Genomic DNA, 20,259 nt, shown 5'->3' on the forward strand with positions numbered 1-20,259 from the left:
GACAGGGGGTCATTCTTTGTGCACGTTGTCTTTAATAACAGTGACGTCACTAACCACAACCTCCGCGACATTTTTTTAAGGTTGAACACCCTCACTATAAAATCAATCAACAACAACTTTTAAACAAGCCAACACTAAAATATATAGCATAGATTCTGTTATGTTATCATTCTCTCGATCTTCAAGGTTCTGATTAATCGTTTTTTAAAATTTAAATTAAACATTCTTGTTTGAGAGCTCGTAGCGAGCACAGAGAACAAACACTAAAGAGTGTGAGATAATAAAGTCTATAGCGACATATGTATTGGGCATTATAATATATTTTCCAACGATGATGTAGGTGAGGAATGGATAGAATACGGAATGATTAGAGGAAGTCTGAAAGTGGCACCCGTGATAGAGAAGTTGAGAAGTGCGCGTTTGCGATGGTATGGACATTGTGATGAGACGAAATGAAAATGAGATTGGTAAGAGAGTGTTAACTATGAATGTGGAAGGATATAGAGGAGAAGGTACACCTAAGGAGAAACGGATGGATTGCGTAAAGGCGACATGTGATAGAAGGGAGTGAGAGAATAAATTGTATATAACAGAGGACTATGGAAAGAAAACAAACCACCTTGAGACATGAGTTGTAAGGTCTCACTTTTAACAGTAGAGTAATTGTTGATGTACATGCTTATTAGCTACAAGGCGATTTAACATCTCAAGGCATACCTCCGAGTGAGTCCAGGCTGAGAGTGTTTTTGGTGGGGTGTCGGGAGCCACGGCGCCGAGTCTGCCGCGTTTTCGAGCCTCTTGAAGTATTGGCACTTTGGAATTCTTTTCTCCTGAAGATAAGATCACTTCTCGTTCTATCTGTTAGGAAGACAATTAGTTATTACCTGACATTTAACCACTGCTTGCTATGCAAACATCAGGTCGGAGTATAATACAGGTATTAATAGAGAAATTGTAAATCTTTTGGAAACCTAGCTTATGGGGCCATCGGCAATATCATTTTTAATATGATTTAGTATACCGTTCTCTTTTTGATATAAATATTAATGAAAGAGGATAATTATGAGAGAGTATAAATACAAATTACATACATAAATACTGAGAAAAAGTAGTACTTTGGAAATATATAAATTCACATTGAATTTTTGTAAACTATTTTAACATCTTATAAAACATACCCAGCTCTACATACACAGCTCTAGTCGCTATAGTGGCTCTTTCACAATACAAGCAGTGCGATTATGGAATTCTCTCCCTCAACCTATTCGTGCTAGTTCCTCTCTAGAAGTTTTTAAGAGTCAAATGAAGAAACATTTCCTGTCACTTTAATTGTATTTAAGTTATTGTTTTATGTATGTTTATTTATATGTATTTTTCATTTTATATTAAATTTTTTTTTAAAGCTTTGTTTAAAAGTCATGCTTTAATACTTTTTATATTGTACACTATTCCCCTCTTATACATCGTATTTCTCCCTGCTAATGGTTTGCTGGAAGAAAACTCATGAATGAGTTAAGCTCGCCTTTGTACATAGTATTTATACATTCTTTAAATCTGTTTTTATTGTATTTTCTTTTTGTGTACAATATGTATAAATAAATAAAATAAAAACATATTATGTTGTTCCATTTGAAACCCGAAATGTTGACGATCCACCGGATATTAAATGGTTACCTTATGATCACGATCGATGCTAGAGGCATAACCAAACTGAAAATATTACACACACAAACAATATACACATACACAATAAGATTAGCAACTCATACCTTTAATAGCGCTTTCTTCAACGACTTGTAAAATTCAATACTTTTAAAAAGAAACTGCACATTCAAAATCCAATCACACGTCACTTCGATCGGATAAATGAAATAACAATAAACACTTTCACTGAAGCAGTAGACATCGGTACAAAAACTATAGAAACTACGGATGGTACACGCTAAGACAATAGAAAAATGAGTTAGGCGTGAAGGTTTTATATCTATTGTTGTTCGATGTAGAATTTTGTATTTTCTGAGGGACTCGCCAATCGTGGTTACTGGTGGTAGGACCTCTTGTGAGTCCGCGCGGGTGGGTACCACCACCCTGCCTATTTCTGCCGTGAAGCAGTAATGCGTTTCGGTTTGAAGGGTGGGGCAGCCGTTGTAACTATACTTGAGACCTTAGATTGCTGGTGGTAGGACCTCTTGTGAGTCCGCGCGGGTGGGTACCGCCACCCTGCCTATTTCTGCCGTGAAGCAGTAATGCGTTTCGGTTTGAAGGGTGGGGCCCCCATTGTAACTATACTTGAGACCTTAGAACTTCTATCTCAAGGTGGGTGGCGCATTTACGTTGTGGATATTTATGGGCTCCAGTAACCACTTAACACCAGGTCGGCTGTGAGCTCGTCCACCCATCTAAGCAATAAAAAATAAAATAAATAAATCGTAGAGATGGTTAAGACAGTTTTAGCGATAAATCTAAGATGAGCGCAAAAATATGTGAATATTTATTAAGCACACAAAATCTTCTTACGTGACCACAAAAACTGCTCCCAATAATTTGAAACGTCGGGCTTACGTTTAAAGTATAAACGTATTTCCCTGCTTTCTATCTACCCCTAATTCAACCATACCTCCTTTTTATTTATTAAATTAGTATAGACGATGACGATTTTTTTTATAACGCCATCTTGTTTTGTCTTTAAAGCGGTTAGTTGCTCTCAATTAAGAAAAATAGTATTATTATTCGCTAATAGATGTCGAGAAGAGTTGATTATTGAAAACACGAATAAAACAACATTTTCTGAAAATAAATCGTAGCTAGATCGATTTATCGCCTCCGAAATCCCCTGTATACTAAATTTTATGAAAATCGTTGGAGCCGTTTCCGAGATTCAGATTATTAAATACATATATATTAATATGTAAGAATTGCTCGTTTAAAGGTGTAAGATAACATTTGGGGAGTTAGTAATTTTACTCAAATTGATGACTCGTTTCACCGTTCTCAAGTAGCCAGTAAACACATTTTATGAAACACAATAATTCTAAGTCTAAACATACACATAAGCACAAATACATCCCTAATAATTAAAAAAAAGGCGTTGAGCCATTAGAAATTATTTTTAAAATTATTTGTATGTACATAGCCGTTCCAGTTGAAGTCGCCGATGCTGCTATCTTGCGTGTAGAATTGAGGCGGTTTGAGCGAGTAGATAGCGGTATTATTTTTGTTTTATTAATCTTATTATAATTAAAAACACGTTTGTTTTATATTTTAAACTAGCGACCCGCCCTCGCTTAGTTTCGGAAACATTAAATTTTATTATAGATAGCTGAGTCCCGCGATGTTACCCGCGGTTATTGTCGTACTGAGCTACTCCTTATATCATCAGCTACATATCAGTGAAAGTCTCATCAAAATCGGTCCGGCCGTTCCAGAGATTAGCGGGAACAAAAAAATTTGTAAAAAATGTTATATTAGTGTATGTACCGTATATATATATATATATATATATATTCATATGTATGTAGTAAAATCCAATTTTATTCATATGTAGGTGTATACAAAATATGTAAAAGACTCACAGGAAATTTTGCGGAGTGTGTGTGCAGGGCGGCAGGTCCGGGAGGCGCTGGGACTCCAGGCAGCGCCGCCTCCGGTGCTGGGGGCATCCTATACGGTGGGACACTGTCGAGTGTGCCTGCGGATACAAATGGACATAAGTCACCACAGTTAGCGTTTGTTTTTTTTATCTTACGCATAACCCAAGCTAATAAAAGGAAACAGTCATCTGAATTTGTATGATTGTGTTTTTCATTTTGTTTATTGCTCTTATAGGCAGACGAGCATACGGCCCATCTGATGTTGAATGGTTACCGTCGCCTATGGACTTCAGCAATGCCAGGAGCAGCCTGGGGCAAGCCGCTGCCCCTGGCATTACTGCTAATCATTAATACGTTTACATGCTGAGGATGATTTTTATTTTCCTACCTATTCGCTAACTGGTGCTCGGAGAGCTTAAAAGCACTGAGAGTAGCTCTGGGGAATCCGATAGGACATTTTGGGCGACGGCGGCTTCGCACTGCCCCGTCGCCTGGGTCGGATATGTAATTAGTGGCGGCCATGATAAGAGGATTACAGTGTCGCGCCGCTTTGTCAAAGTAGCGTTTTAATGCTACCCTTAGATATTTACGTTTCGATTCTAGATTATGATAGATTTACATTCTGGAGTGGTTCCGGTGACCATTACAGAGTCTTATAGGGATTGTCTTGTATCAGAAGGCGAATTACAAATTATTTTGCCATGGTAAAGAATAAAAAACATTTGAGAAAATACCACTCAAGACTGACCACCTTGTCGTCTATAGAAAAGTTTTCTGATAGCGTGGTCTACAACCATAGTATCAAAAGACTAATAGCTGCTCAAAAGCAGCAGTTTTGAAAACGAGCCGAGTTTTACGTTAATAGTAAAAACATTCTTCATCCTCTTTTTAGCAGTTTCCCGGTCTAATGCTAGGGTTCGCTTTCCTACTTAAGCCCCTCCACTTTGTCCGGTCTTCGGTAAAGAAACATAATTAACAGTGAGACATAATCATAATTATTTATTAGTATAGCATTAAGCCATCGGAAGTGTAAAAGTAGTTTTCTATTTATTTTTGTTGCTCCATAATGAATACGCGGATGCGGCTGCTTTACTTATTTGTTCCGATAATTATAGTTTGGTCTAAGTTATAAGGGAAATATGGAAAGTAATAATACAATTTTAGTCGCGTCCGGGCGAAGCTGAAATAGCCCCTTAGGCTACCAGCGAATAGGTAGGGTTTTTTTTTTTTCTAGTTTGTAGTAGAATATCCTAGGTCTGTGGAAGACTGTTTTAACAGAACACGTAATGTAGCTTTGCGCTTTAGGTTATTCATCGCGCCGTCAGGGCGGTGGGTTTTTTTTTTTTTTTTTCAGCGGGGTATTCCGGGACACCAGCGGCACTGTTTGGGCGGCCTAACGGGCTGCCGTACCGAGACGGCCGACGTTTCAGAGCCTTCGATTCGCCTCGAAGGCTCCGTAAGCTGGGCGTCCTTGGGGTGAGCCGCGCCGTCTGGTTGTAGTGTTGACCGCGGTAACCCCCCTACCTCATCCGGGTTCTGACCTCGGAGAGGATCGGACGTCGGGTGTAAGAGTGCAGGGGAGTCGTTTAGTGGGTGGGCCCTAAAATCCTTGGGCCCGCGATCTGCTCTCAACACCTGCAGATCGTTGAGTCTCACATACCCCGCGCGCCCCGTATGCGCGGGGACCTCGTAGGAGGTTCGGCCCACGGCCCGAAAAAAAAAAAGGGCGGTGGGTTTTGGGTTGACCTGGGTAGACCCATCGCCTGGGTCGGAAACATAGTTAAAGGTGGACACGATAAAAGGGCTTTCGTGCCACTTCGCTTTCTCGAAGAAAACCACAGTTGGAGCTTTATATTATTGCATACAATAGGAGTGACTTCTTGATATTTAATCAAAACACAAGACATTGGCATGAGATCAAAATCGTCGTGTCTTAAATGTTTAAAAGTCTAGTGTGTTCGTATTAAGCGCGCATCGCTCAAACCAGAAAACTATCAGAATTTCAAATGAAATGCCTGCTTATGATATGTTCACAATGACTTGAGAAGCACATAAGGTCATGAAACGGTTTACTGCTCAGACACCGAAGTCAGACAACTTTCCTTCTGTACCACTTTACCGCTTTAGTGTAACTAACGCCAAAATCCTATGACTTAGACCAGTCTCCGTCTCAACGGAGATAATCATTCGTTCATTTCCTGTAGAATGAAGTCCCGTCTTATCTCATTGCTTTATCACATAATGAATACAGTCGCACTAAATCAGGAATACAGTTGCTTTTAATTAATTTAATTACATGTATATCCTTTTTTATTTAGATTATAAATTTTTAGAGCTGCGATTTTATGTTTGTTTGTTCGTAAACAATTCGCTCGTGTTTTTTCTTCGAATCGGTTAAGTTTTGGCCGATTTTGGGTGCTTTAGGAAGAAAATTAACTGTAATAAAATTTAAGGAGGACTAGTTGGGCGTGAATAGTTTGTTTCGTTGCTTGCAACCTCTTTGACAGGACATATAACCTACAACGACTAGACATAGACTTGACAGATGATTCGAAAAGTAACAAAAGAAAAGAATTTGAACGAGGACGAACGTGACTGGGAGTCATTCTTATACTGGTGATAGAACCTCTTGTGAGTCCGCACGGGTAGGTAGCACCGCCCCGCCTATTTCTGCCGTGAAGTAGTAATGCGTTTCGGTTTGAAGGGCGGGGCAGCCGTTGTAACTATACTGAGACCTTAGAACTTATATCTCAAGGTGGGTGGCGCATTTACGTTGTAGATGTCCATGGGCTCCATTAACCACTTAAAACCAGGTGGGCTGTGAGCTCGTCCACCAACCTAAGCAATAAATATTTTTTTAAAAAATCTCTTCAATGCCTTCCTAAAAGACATACACGCACCAGACAACAAAGAACTAACCGACTGTTCATGTATGTACATGAAATAGACGACAAAAGAACGAACCGACAGTTCAGTTTGTTTGGCTGTTTTTCATACATTACAGATAGGGAAAAATGGCATAGAATGATCCACAATAAACTCTTGTTGCGAGAAGGGGGTTCAGACCCTCAACATTGAGGAAACCGAAGCGAGGAGACTATGGGTTTTCTGGTGAATTTCATGACTACACTTTTCAACGTCTGCTCCTATTTGTATATTTACATCACGATATGCCCATATCCTTGACGATTAGTGGTATGTATTGCGAGCCCGCATCGACAAGTGTCAATATCCAATGTCAAAATTTCTGGCACGAAACAGTCATTCAATCGTAGGTTTTGGGATATCCGTTGCAAAAGCTTCAATCACTTCGCTTATTTATTGGAATAGAATTCATCGTATGTCACGAGGACAGATAAACATAATAAAATTACAATAGCCGTTTCAGACTAATCGCCTAGAGAATCTTAAAACTGTGGGAAAATACAAATAAACATTTCTATGTATCGAAGCTAAAAACCGTATATAATGGAGTCGTGCCCGTTTATTTGCGGCCTTAATAAATAAAATGTGACGAAGTGAACCGATTTTATGAACCGTAACATCAAGGTTCATAAGAGCGATTAGCATTGCAAAATTCTGGCTGAAATAGCCTTTTTGGCACCGGCGAAAGAATGGGAAAAAAATGTATGGTTCAACTACGGTAATGTATGGTTAAGACGTTTTGTTACGTGTCTCGTATAAAGACACTTTGTGTATACATGATCATACGAATATCAAATCAATGCCATACATATACTTAACACATGCTCACAAATGTCTTTAAAATTATATGGAACTATGAGGGAAAGGAATTATAAGAAGGTAAGAACAGCTTTGTGTTTAAAGATACCGCCAATTTTTTTTAAATATATTGTAGTTAGGTTTATTTATTTATTTAAGGATTACCGACAGGGTTTACAGTAAGACATAAAGTAACATTGACATGTATAGAGCAATTGATAACTGCAACTCTAATTAGAGGCAATCACAGCATGCATTACATTAATATATCAATAGAGATTTAACAGTACTATTAATAATAATAAAAAATTAAAAACAAAAGAAATACAACAAGGACAGTAATACCCGATTTTTATTTATTTACTTATTACACTTTATGTACATATTTATCTACACTGGCAGAGCTAATGTCGAAAGCATTCTCTACCAGTTTGTTCATATGTTTCACGTAGTAATAATATCTTGAAGAGTGGATAGTGTTTGAGGTTTCGACCTCAATTCCGAAGATGGGTAGCGAAATCCACATTATTAACCACTTTTTTCTAGGTGGATAATAGTGGCAACATTTCCTGCGTAAACTAGCTAACAAAAATATATATCCAAAGAGCCCATTGTTTGACAGACCCACAGGCGCACTTCAAGGTATTTTACACCTTTTGAAATAAAAAGAAAGTCTCATTTTTGCTTGCTCTAATTCTTATATCCAAGTCTTCTTTAAATCAAGCGAATACTACCTTAAGCTGAGAAACACATGATCTAAATTCCCTTGCATGAGATTAGTTAAGCAGCAGGTGCACTCGACCTCATCGTCAATGTTTCCCATCTGTCGGAGCATGCCTTCGTGTTTTGAACAGCTTTCGTTATTTTAAGTTCTATAAATGCGATGACCTCAATATTATCAAACAATATTTTCCCCTGACCACGGCAAAACCAAATGGTCATTGGGGGCGATTTAACTGTCTTTATAAGTAGGTAATTTTTATAATTTAACTAGTAACCTCTAAATTTATCTAATACGCTAAATATTCTAACCTTTGGTAAGAATAATAAAATGTTGATTAATATCATCGTATAAATTAACGAATTTAGCGAATCTAAATATGTTTATAACGATTTATTAACTCAGAAATCGACCACACTTCTTATGCATATCAGATAAAAGTGTAGATTTATTTGTGGCCATTTGGTATTGGATTATTTAGCCATTTTTTTTGCATTAGACCTAAAGTTATAGTTTCTTTGAGATTGAGACTTTCATTGAGACTTAAAAAAACTACTCATGAACTCGTATCTACGGATTTTACGGATGTTTCGTTATAACTACTGAACCATGCATCCGATTGACTTGAAACTTGGTATCCATGTAGAAAATACATCTACTTCAAGGATAGGCTAATATTTATATGAGTGTTGGACTCCCTAATAATAATGACCATAAATAATAATGTTAATTTTAAATGCTCAGCAAAGCGGGTGAGTACGGCTAGTGAACTTATATTTGCAAAAATTAGATTCGAAGTAATGCTTCTAGTCTTAATGTTAGTTTATTGTCACGTAATTTGTTCTTGTCATAAAGCCTTGTTCGGACTAGGCCAGTATTTTAGTCTAGTACCGAGTAATTTAGTGGCTAAACTACTCGGTACTCGCCCGAAAAAATAGAACAAAATGGATTGACTTGACTAAATTATTTACTAGCCTTCTCTACTAAATTTTTGGTGCTCAGACACATTTAGCTACTAAATTACTCGGTACTCGACTAAAATACTCGCCTAGTCCGAACAAGGCTTTACGGGTACAGACTGCACTGAACCCACTATAATGCAATAGAGCCTCTCATTTATTGCGTAAAGCACAACCTGTTTTTCAAAGAAATTGTGGGTGTTAGGCCGTGAACGAAATACAGTTGCTGTTGTGCGATAAGTTTTGGTAGGATTCACCAATATGCGTTGCCTTATTCACCCAATATTTCATTATATTTGTGCATAATAAACCTTCAAATGAGTCGACTATTATCAAAGCCGGCAATGTGACTTTTGGGCAATTATTGGTAAATCAGAAAAACGAATTATTGACTTTGTATTCCATTGGCAGTCACAAAACTCTTCTGAACGGCATCTTAGATAAAGAACAGGTTAAGTATTAACCTTTATTTAATGCAGGTTTTGAACCGTATTCTTTGAAGGAGACGATTATATTCAAATCAATCTGTATTGACATATCAATAACATTTTTTTGTCCAAATGCACAGATTGCCACCTTTGATAATAGACGACTCAAATATTATATAAATTGGTTATGCTTAACGGCACGTTATTGGTATCAGAATAGGTTTATAGATTTGCTCTTTTACAACACTGACCATTTGAAAACTAATTTATGTATGGTTGGCGATAAATTCTAAGCTTAAATGAATTTGACTTAAAAAAAACCGGGATTCAATTTTTAAAATTCAGTCATTTATTTATTGATTAGTTTTTTGTTTTCACTATATTTTTATCTTTTTCATCAATACGGACGCGATAAAAATATCAGTGTTTATGGAAAACGAGTTTCGTCGCGTTAGCAAATCCACAAAAACGGCTCAGAGCATTGATGACCTGTGCGGATTGAACACTGCAAAGACTCGATATTGGCTTAAAAAATATATCCGACAAATTTTGATCTATAAAATTAACCTCGCGGTCGCTCGAAAACTAAAGTCTCCAACGACCAATGAAAGGCAATAGTGGAAGTTGACAATAGTCAATTTATTAAAAAAAATTATTGCTTAGATGGGTAGACGAGCTCACTGCCCACCTGGTGTTAAGTGGTTACTGGAGCCCATAGACATCTATAACGTAAATGCGCCACCCACCTCGAGATATTAGTTCTAAGAGCTCAGTATAGTTACAACGGCTGTCCTACCCTTTAGACCGAAACGCATTACTGCTTCACGGCAGAAATAGGTAGGGCGGTGGTACTTACCCGTGCGGATTCACAAGAAGCCCTGCCACCAGTAAGTAAGGTGCCGCTTGTGCCGTATTGTGCCATCAATTTACCGCTGAGTTGGCAGCAGCTTTCAACGTTAGTATCAAAGCATTTGATGTCAAAACAGCACAAGACCGATCTTTGTGGTAGGGTTTGGGGGAGGCCTATGTCTAGGAGTGGGCGTCTGTGGGCTGATAGAAGAAGGTGTCAAATTGGTAAGGTAAATGTTGGTTAGACCCTGATTCAGCACATATGTAATGCGCCGAGAGATTACTAAAAAAATCTAGATAAAAATATTTCAAAACTAATTGCATCGGTAAAGCCCTAATATATAGGTGTAAAGAACCCTCTCCCAAGGGCGAAAAGACAACATACTAAAGTCAGCTTTTTCCAGTGATTATTCCTTTGATGACCTATGTTGACCTTTAAGACTTAAAATAATATGCCAGCTTGAAAAAAAAGACGTATTCTAAATTTGACTGTGTTTTTCTTGGGGGTTACATGAGAATTTCTTTCTAGGTGAACCGGTTTTGATAATTATTTTCTATTTGAATAAAGGTGCCCCTCGTGTGGTCACGTAAAAAAAAATTCAAGATCCGACAAGTAATTTTAATGATGAATTTTTAATTAAATTCGAATTTGGCTCCCATTTTATTTAATTGGAGTTGGTTTTCTACATATATTTTTTCCTACCTAAACTGATCCTTGAGAGGTTATTTCAGCGTAACCTTAACTAGTAGGTGAGCTCACGGGGCTCAAACCGGAGTGATGCTAACACTGACCCTAGCGAGAGCAGTGCTTCGCATAATCTACCACCGGATCGGAAACGCGACCCATTGAAAAGATCCGGCGAGAAATTCACATTAGGAGTTGGTATTTTCTATACTAAATTTTTCTTTTATTTTATCTTTCTTGTAAAAGCGGGAAAAAAGAACTATGTATTCTACCAATTTTTTTAATACCTTGTTAAAATTCAAGTTTGATCTAGCTAATAAATATTAAAAAAAATAATAACATTCTGCACTCCTTACCTATAATCTTTATAAGTGTGTGCAATTTCATACTTCTCCGTCCGCGCCATTTTCGTAAAAACGGGACTAAGTTTTTGCTTCACGTATTACTATACAGACTAGAGGTCCCGCAGTAGTCGAAATTCGACTATAATTAATTGGAATTGTAAGTTTGTATACTATTATGATTGTATTTTATACTTCTATAACCACAAATTTCGTCAAGACTACACTATAAAAAATATTAACAAAGACAAACAATATTTGATCTATTCTCAATTTGACAACAGACGTCAAGAACAAAAGTTTGATAATAGATAGCATGCAAGCGTGTGTGCGTCAAATACATGGTATGTAGTATGTGTAATGTTTTCTTTATTGATTTAATGTATCTTTTATGCATTATTTTCAAAAAATATTAGTATAGTGCACTTTTTCTCTTTATTCTCTATAAGTGTGGAAAATTTCATACTCCGCCGTTCGCGCAATTTTCGTAAAAAGGGATACAAAGTTTTTGCTTCACGTATTAATATATACAGATAATAACATATCGTACAGATAATAAGTATCGCCTCGAATTTTATAAGCGCTGTTCTAAATACGATTATTAATTCAGTGCTATTGTTATAATTTTTTTTTCATTTGTCATGTTCCTTAGAACAGAAACCCTCTGTGCTTGTACGAACAATAGGTAGACCTGTCACGCGTGACAGGTCACTTTGACAGTCTCCTCGTGCACTCCAAGGTCAACTTTAAAAGTATGATAACCGATCGTATGTAGAATTTGACATTCATTTTTTTTATTGTTGCAGTTTGAATGAAATAATAGGAGACAGTTTAGAAAGGTTTTTTATAAAACCGATAAGTCCACAGACTCTGACTGTTAATTTTTAATTATAACAGTTTTGTACGGGTATCAATTCGCTTAGAAATGTGTTATATGATTAAAAATTAAAAAAAGCAAATGCGAAATAAGAGCATTTAGCTTTTCGAATTTTTTTTTTTTTTAATAGCATTTTAAAACAAATGAGTCTATTGATTGGTGAGTATTGTTAGTATAAATCAGAAAACTCCTTATCAAACGAGCTTTGATAAGCAAAAATACATCGCGGTGTTCTGAAAATATCGTGGAAGTTCTTTCCAGAGTAGGATGGTAGCAAAAATATTGCTTTTAAGATTCTGGGGTGCCGATAAGCTGAGTAATTCTAGATATTAAGTAATTCTGAATGAGTTCTGCCCCTACCACGACTGGGTAGATAGTTAGAAGCAGACGACCAACTTAAAACAAACCTTCAGCGTAGTGCTGGTAACAGCACAAAATCGAAATGCCAGAAGTAAAACCAGAGATTCCAAATTAACCTTTCATATTATTGAATATTTACTTTCTCTACCTCCGTTATTGGCACTTAGTTACGTAACTACATCACGTGGATCTAGACAGTCAAATATAAGGTTTTACTAGAAAGGGCTTACTATTTGTTCTGTAGACACGAGCAGTCAATCGTAAAACTCAAAGTGTAATCATAATACAAACATGCCGAACGATGTGCACTTTCTAGTTTTCCAAACAAATTTGAACATTCGAATTCGAACACGAATCTTTAATACAGGCGTAATCCTTCTATAATGTTACTGGTGGTAGGACCTCTTGTGAGTCCGCGCGGGTAGGTACCACCACCCTGCCTATTTCTGCCGTGAAGCAGTAATGCGTTTCGGTTTGAAGGCTGGGGCAGCCATTGTAATTTTTTTTAATTTTTTTTTTTTATTGTTTAGATTGGTGGACGAGCTCACAGCCCACCTGGGGTTAAGTGGTTACTGGAGCCCATACACATTTACATCGTCAATGCGCCACCACTATACTGAAACCTTAGAGCTTATATCTCAAGGTGGGTGGCGCATTTACGTTGTAGATGTCTATGGGCTCTAGTAACCACTTAACACCAGGTGGGCTGGTGACACATTTTACAACACGGTTCCACTCTAACACGAAAAGAAAAAAAATCCCAAAACTCCCTTATAACACGGTACTTCTACAACACGATAACGAAATTTTTGTTTTAAATTATATAGAAAATTACATTATGCCCTATGAATATACAATATATGGGAATAGCCGAAATGTTACTGTTTATTTTTTATGTATAATATAGGCTGTGTAAAGAAAAAAAATTCTAGCCCTCTAGTATACTTATTTTGGAATAGTACTTATTATCTCGTTAAAAGTACTTTATATGCTTTTCCTTATAGACTTGACAACGGGTCTGAAATTCCATGACGATTGGTTGAACAGAAAAGGTTTTTAAAAATCACTTTCTCATTCACATAATGGAAGCAAGATGCTAACGTTAAAATATTCTATAACATCTAAGATTACGAACCGGAAAAACCAAATAATATAAATCAAACGAGTTAAAAATCTTGCAGTACTTAAAACTTAGTAAGCGCATAAAGAGCTTCTCGACTAAATTATCTTAAAAGGCAATAAATAAACCATCAATATACGAGACGAATGTCTGAGAGCATCGATTTATTAATCCGAATGTTTTTATATGGCGAATGGATTTAATGTATTTTATTGCCTTTGTAGACAGATGACTCTTTATGGTCTACCTAATTGTAAATAGTCACAGTCGCTCAAACTGGTCATCAATGCCAGGGGTAGAGCCAAGCCTCTGGCTACTGTTAAGGATTCTCCTGAAACCTTGTTAAAGGAAGGACATGTCATAACGCTCGAGGAGTATCTGGAGGGAGGAGGCCATTCCAGAGCCATATGGTGCGTGGTCTCTGGAATCACGGATGGTTTCGACTTTGGTAGCGACATGTGTGGTACTAGAGAAAAGATAGAGGGATCATCTCGAACAATATCTCACATACTCCCCATGGAACATATGATATGGAAAACAAAATACTATTAACAAAAAATACCAATACGTTCGTGTTAAGCACTTTCCGCAACGTGTGTTGCTAAAATTACAATACAATTTGGATAACACGGTCTATCTATATTATGGTATTTATCTATCTATATGAGGTCATGGACTATCTTAGATGTTGTTGCAGGAAAGAAAGTTTTAGTATTAAGACTTTTTACTGCAGCAAAATGCTCTTGGAATTCATTAATTCTAAATTCAAGTGCCCCTGGCTGAGAGTTACTCTGTTGATATGAGTCTCTGACGCCCTAGATCGACACAAGTATATGCTCCGAATGTAAGACATTTATAGTAATGGTACTGTAACCGATTGTGCCCGAACTTAGTGCCCGTGGTTACTGACCTCTAGACCAACGACAGAATCTATGATGGATAAGCCCCTGGAATACTCCGATGTGAAGTTAAACTTTGTTGTTTGTTGAACTGACTTTCATTGGTTCGTCAACTATCGTTCTTTGCCACTACTATTATAACAAAAATCTTGAAGTGCAAACAATTTACAAAGTTTTAGGTTGATTGGATAAACCATCTGCGAACGCTTACAAAAGGAACAAAAAGACAAGTCACAATTCCGTTTTGTATATAAAAATCATCACTGTTAATATTGGTAGTAAAGGCTTTTTTTGTTACTTAAACATTTCTGTTGTAGGCCAACTATGAGGTAGGACCTAAGCTATACATTTAGACCTCTGTCCGTAAAGTGTATGTTCAGTGACAGATATTACAAAACAAGATTCTTTATATCGTCTACCCAAACAAGACAAAAATACACGTAATGACCCTGTAAGACTATTTTAAGATAAATTGGTTTGATAGCCATATTTTTCAAAATGAATCAGTAAATTTACGATGTGAGGTAATACGACACATTGTTAAAAAAAACCTACTTCTAAAATGATTATTTACTATTAGATTCATTAGTTGCATTTAATTCTATGTAAATTCATTACCCTGTTTTAGAAAAGTCGACTCTACACGATAGTGTAGTTATATGACGTACATGCGGCTAATCTATGTATAAACTAAACAGTTACAATACAGAATTCGAACCGGATTTCACGTAAGCTCGTTCAACAGAAAAATAACATTGGCACCGAATTTAGTATGCATTTAAAACGTGCGCGTGATCCTAATAAATATAAATCTAAAGATGGGACGAACATACCAGTGCCGGTGGAGACGCAGAATGAACCACTTGATGTACAATAACCGTTACAATCACGATGTCATCGCCATCACCGATGCTTTCGACTTTCGTCTCATTCACAAAACACAAATCATTGAGACATTAAAATGTAGCAGAAAAACAATGAAAGGCTTTAATGCGTAAACGATTCACCGGAACGTGACAGTAAATACTAAGGCTAATTGGTCGCGACCAAACATGGAATATGTATTTTAGAATGGAACAAGACATTCACCTCTTGTTGGAGCGGCGCGCGCACTGGCCGGCTGGCGGGCCTCGGCGGAACCCGTTTTGTAGAAAAAAGCTCTTCCCGCCTCCGCCGCCGTCATAGCGACCCTTTGCATGCTTCCATGGTCACTATTTATCATTCCACCGACGCTGGCCGAGGAGAGCGCGGGAATTTCTTGCAACTTCTCGGGAACTAGTTGCGTCTCGAGTTGATTGTCCTGGCGACTATCTGACGTATTCATTAGACGCCCAACATTATGAACTAAGTGATTAGATCCGGGATTAATTTTGTTTCTGGGCGTGACAATAGGTATTCGCCCGTAAACATGATTGTTGGCGTTGCACTTTTGCGTGTTATCCATGACACGGATCTCCGGAACTGGTTGAGAATTAGCAAACGCGTTTACTTTCAGTATCTCGTTTGCCTGCTGAAGTAATTTCCTTTGTATGTTCTCTATTTCTCCTTTCGACGCTCGCGAATTTTGCGATAGCTCTGCTATGAGTTTAGTGACATTGAATTCTGAAGCATGATCGGCTGCTATCGGTTTATCCATTTTATTCATTGTACTCTTGTTACTAATTGTTGTCTTTGTTTTAAGTTTCATTTTTTTGTCTGGATTAGTGCTCGCTGTATTCGAGGCTCTGTCTTCAGAGTTGTTCGCGTCCTTTTTATTTCTTTTTACTTTCCTCACAGTCCTACTTGCCATTACATTGTTAAGGATCAACTAATGATGATTGCGTTTCATTCCTTTGTTCCTTTTCTCGGTCATTATTCTTTTCATCATGCTATAAAAGTTCCATTAAACCGACAACAGATAGAATGTTTTTAAACTTTATTGAGGCTTTTGATTTAAAGTTGTAATTGAACTAAATTGAAAGTTCGGAATAGATTTAACAAAGATTGATGTGCGGATAAAATACACTGAGTTTGTTTTATTAAAATTTTATCGCAATTAAATAATGTATTGTGTATATGGACCATTTGTATCATGTTTAATAAATGTATAGATTATTGACTCACTTTAAAAATAATGGGAATGGAATCTCGACCTCGTGGTTATATTCCCTATAGTAGTACTTATAGGCAGTAGGCAAAGAGACTATTTAAAATACAACATTAGCACTATATCAATATCTTTTATAAATATTATCGTTAGAATCAGATGACTCCATAATTTATAATGCTAATTTTTGTAATTGTATGAATATTTATGTAAATATTTAGTATCATACGACGAAATGAAATATTGGAAACGACTTAGTTTTTTATTTGCCAAATAATTTCTTTTGTATGGAATTAGAAATTGGCATTACGTGTCGTTTTCAATAGGTATTTTGTTTGTCTAATAAGACATGATTTGAATAAATGTGTAACCAATGTTCTTTTTTTAATGAAATTTATACTCAAAATCGAGAGCACGAAAATTGTGTTGACATACGGTAAAGCGTATCTCGAAGGCTGGCTGTCGAGTACTACCAGCTAATGTAATGATCCGTTTTCGTATCGAAAACTCGATTGACATTTTTGTTACGAATTAAATAGATTTTTGTGCTTGACATACAGTTGTGACCGCGATTCGGGAAAGGCAAACAAAACACAACATCAGTTACATACGCACTTAGTATCTTAAACAAGTTTAGTGCAGCAATATGATTAAATTCTATTTGTATGAGTGTTGATTTTTATAGTGTAATCGAAAAATTTATTTGTTTATTATTGACACACATTCAAGTATTGACCGAAAATGAAAATTTCTTTATGATTATACTCAAACTTAAACATAGCACGTTTGAACAGAGTTTCTTTGCGTGTGACTTAGAAAATACCTCCCAATTCTTTCCGTGGCTGATGCCGTGTCTAAGCAAGTCGTCGGAGCATCGACAATAGCGTTCTTTAAGTGACTTAAAAGGCAACTGTGGTCACCAACTGATATTTCTTGGTGTTACGTAATTATACCGCACTAGTATAATAAATAGTTATCATCATCCGGCCTATTTCTGCTGCAAAGCAGTCGTGCTTTCCAGTTTGAAGGAGGGAGGGAGGGAACATTGATTATTAAATAATTCTCAAAAATAGTTATTGCTAAATCGTTTTAAATTTAAAATACTTTTTGGATTGTTTTGTAATTGTTATCAGATTGTCAGTTTACATAGTCATTATGGTCGCCTATGTGAAGGTATATACGGTGAGAACAAATTCTACAGTTTGATAATCCATTGTTGTTTTTTTATTTGATTGTTTTGAATTTTGCAATAGCCATTTCACATTGTACTTTGATAGTTGAAGTATCTGGGTCTCGTGCGTATTGTGTGTGCTTCGTTGAACGTGGGAATTAATGTTTGAGATCGTCTAAATTTTGAAATATACTATTGTAACGTTTGAGTTAATTTATTGGTGTTTTTTTTATATATTTCTACTGTCGTCCTGTCTGCGTCCGCCAAAAAGGTCATGACCCCGACGGACTGAAGTGATTCGGGCAGAATGACAAGCTTGTTTTGAGAATAAAATTTAGCTAGGTTCATTTAAAAATAGGATAGACTTATTTAAAACTAGCAGCCCGCTCCGGCTTCGCTTGGGTCTTTAACAAAAATTTCAACGATATTTGTTATTGTTTTATTTTTTAAAATAAAAGAACACTTATTGCGTCATAACTATAACAGTTAGAGATATGTGTCGCGATACTTTTTGGAAATAATAATGTGTTCTACAAAGTCGTAGTACATTATTTTATTCTATCATCAATAGTTTTCGCAGGGCACGCGATGTAAATAATATTTTAGGTAATGTTTTTACACCTTGGGTTACATTATTGGAGTTTTAGTAAAAATCCCTAATTTTTTTTCAAAAAATGTTATAGCCTATGTCACCCGGAAATAGTGTAGCTTCCAAACAGTGAAAGAATTTTTAAAATCGGTACAGTAGTTTCGGAGCCTATTCAATACAGACAAACAAACAAATCTTTCCTCTTTATAATATTGGTATAGACGTATTAGCATCTTGATACTTTCAAAGGTATGTATTTTTATTTTTTCGCTTAGAAACCAGTGATCTAGCTCACGGCTCAATTGTTGTTAATTGGTTATCGGAGCCCGTGGACATCAACAATGTTAATGCCACCCCCACTATGAGACTTGATTAATAAGTCTCAGTTTTATAGTACAACGGCTGCTCAATGCTTCAAATCGGAATGCATTATCGCTTTGTGGCAGAAATAGGCGAGGTGGTGGTATCTACCTATCCGTGCGGGCTCACAATTCTCCCTACCTTCAGTAATACTGTTAGTAACTTTTCTTAAAAGATTGAAAAAACTATTTATTGTTATTAAAAAATAATGTGAGTGGGAGTTCGATCATGTATTAAATTTCGCGGCTGCATTCATAATGTCACTGTATTATGAAGCACTGCTCTTGCTAGGACTAGTGTTAGCAAATTCTCTCAGATTGAGCCCGTGACCTCACCTATTCGTCTAGGCGTAGCTAGAATGGCCCCTTAGACTACCAGCGAATAAGTAGGGAAGAAGTCTCTGGGACTTAGGTAACTTTGTAATGTTGTAGTAGATGATTTTGATACATAGCTAGCTATATTGACAAGGCGGTAAGTACAACACAAAACGTCGGCTTCCCAGCGATATAATTAATTATTCACTCGTGGTGATCGGTAAAAAAGTCTACTGTCTGTTGTCAAGGATTATTTTAACATGTCAATGTTTACGTCAAGCTGTCATTCATTATCAGGATGCCTGTCAAAGTTACATTAATCTGTTACGTTATATATTTGAATGGATTAGTTTATATTTTTTGTTCGCTTCCACGAGAGCGCGGTGATCTAATTTTATTATCTGTATACGTATAATGACTATAACATACTAATGCGTAACGTGACGTAACGTTACCTTTTTTTATGATTGAAGGGCGACTGGTGGGCCGGAGGCCTTTCCAGTTTCACCAGGATAGGTGGGCGAGCAAAGGCTCAGCCAGTAGGGGTGGGATTTGCTAACAGCTACCCGAGCGCCTCCAAAGGAGACCTAACAACTCAAGAGCAGCTGCTTCGCAAATGAATCTACTACCGGATCGGAATCGCAACCCGCTGAGAAGATCCGGCGAGAAACTCAGCGAGCTGATTCATGGGTTAGGTTGCAGGGCGAACTCTTTGTCGATTTTGACGAGTACGGTTACCGGGGTCTCTAAAGCCTGCTCCTAGTGTTAGAGCTGAAGGCGTCTAATGCAAAGGTTATTGGATCTGATGGATCCGTAAGAACGTGGTAACGTAACGTACTAATGCGTATAAATACTAACACGACATCTCCTGTCTCTCTCATGCTCCATATGACAACTTTTGCTTTGCATATCCGTTGTTTTATGTACGCGATGTTAGATAAGATTTTTTAAGGTACTTAATAGGCAGACAAGCTTACAGCACACCTGAAGTTAAGTGATTACTGTCGCTCATGGACGTCAGCAATGCCAGGGGCACAACCAAGTCACTGCCTACCACTGAGTAGTCTCCGCAGGTTTGAAGAAGGACACGTCATAGGGCGCGGGAATCGCCGTAGAGAGGATCTCATTCCTGAGCCGGATGGTACGTGGCAGATAAGATCACTGCAAACGCACTTTGGAAGAACGAT

The 20,259-nt window shown here is 37.1% G+C and overlaps 1 protein-coding gene across 3 annotated transcripts in view; it reads right to left on the reverse strand.

The window, feature by feature from the left end:
• LOC101744177 (uncharacterized) overlaps positions 1-20,259 on the reverse strand; it is a 108,045-nt gene that overhangs the window by 31,078 nt on the left and 56,708 nt on the right. The window contains exons 2-4 of one of the 3 annotated variants that reach the window (XM_012690922.4): positions 15,642-16,420; positions 3,573-3,688; positions 718-858 (exon numbers count right to left, since the gene is read on the reverse strand). In XM_012690922.4, coding sequence (XP_012546376.2) covers positions 718-858; positions 3,573-3,688; positions 15,642-16,341 — 957 coding nt within the window. In that variant the 5' untranslated portion in view covers positions 16,342-16,420. The other 2 variants (XM_038017316.2, XM_038017315.2) reach the window with 2 other exon arrangements.

Source organism: Bombyx mori, chromosome 18 (assembly GCF_030269925.1).
Source record: "Bombyx mori chromosome 18, ASM3026992v2".
Lineage (NCBI taxonomy): Eukaryota > Metazoa > Arthropoda > Insecta > Lepidoptera > Bombycidae > Bombyx > Bombyx mori.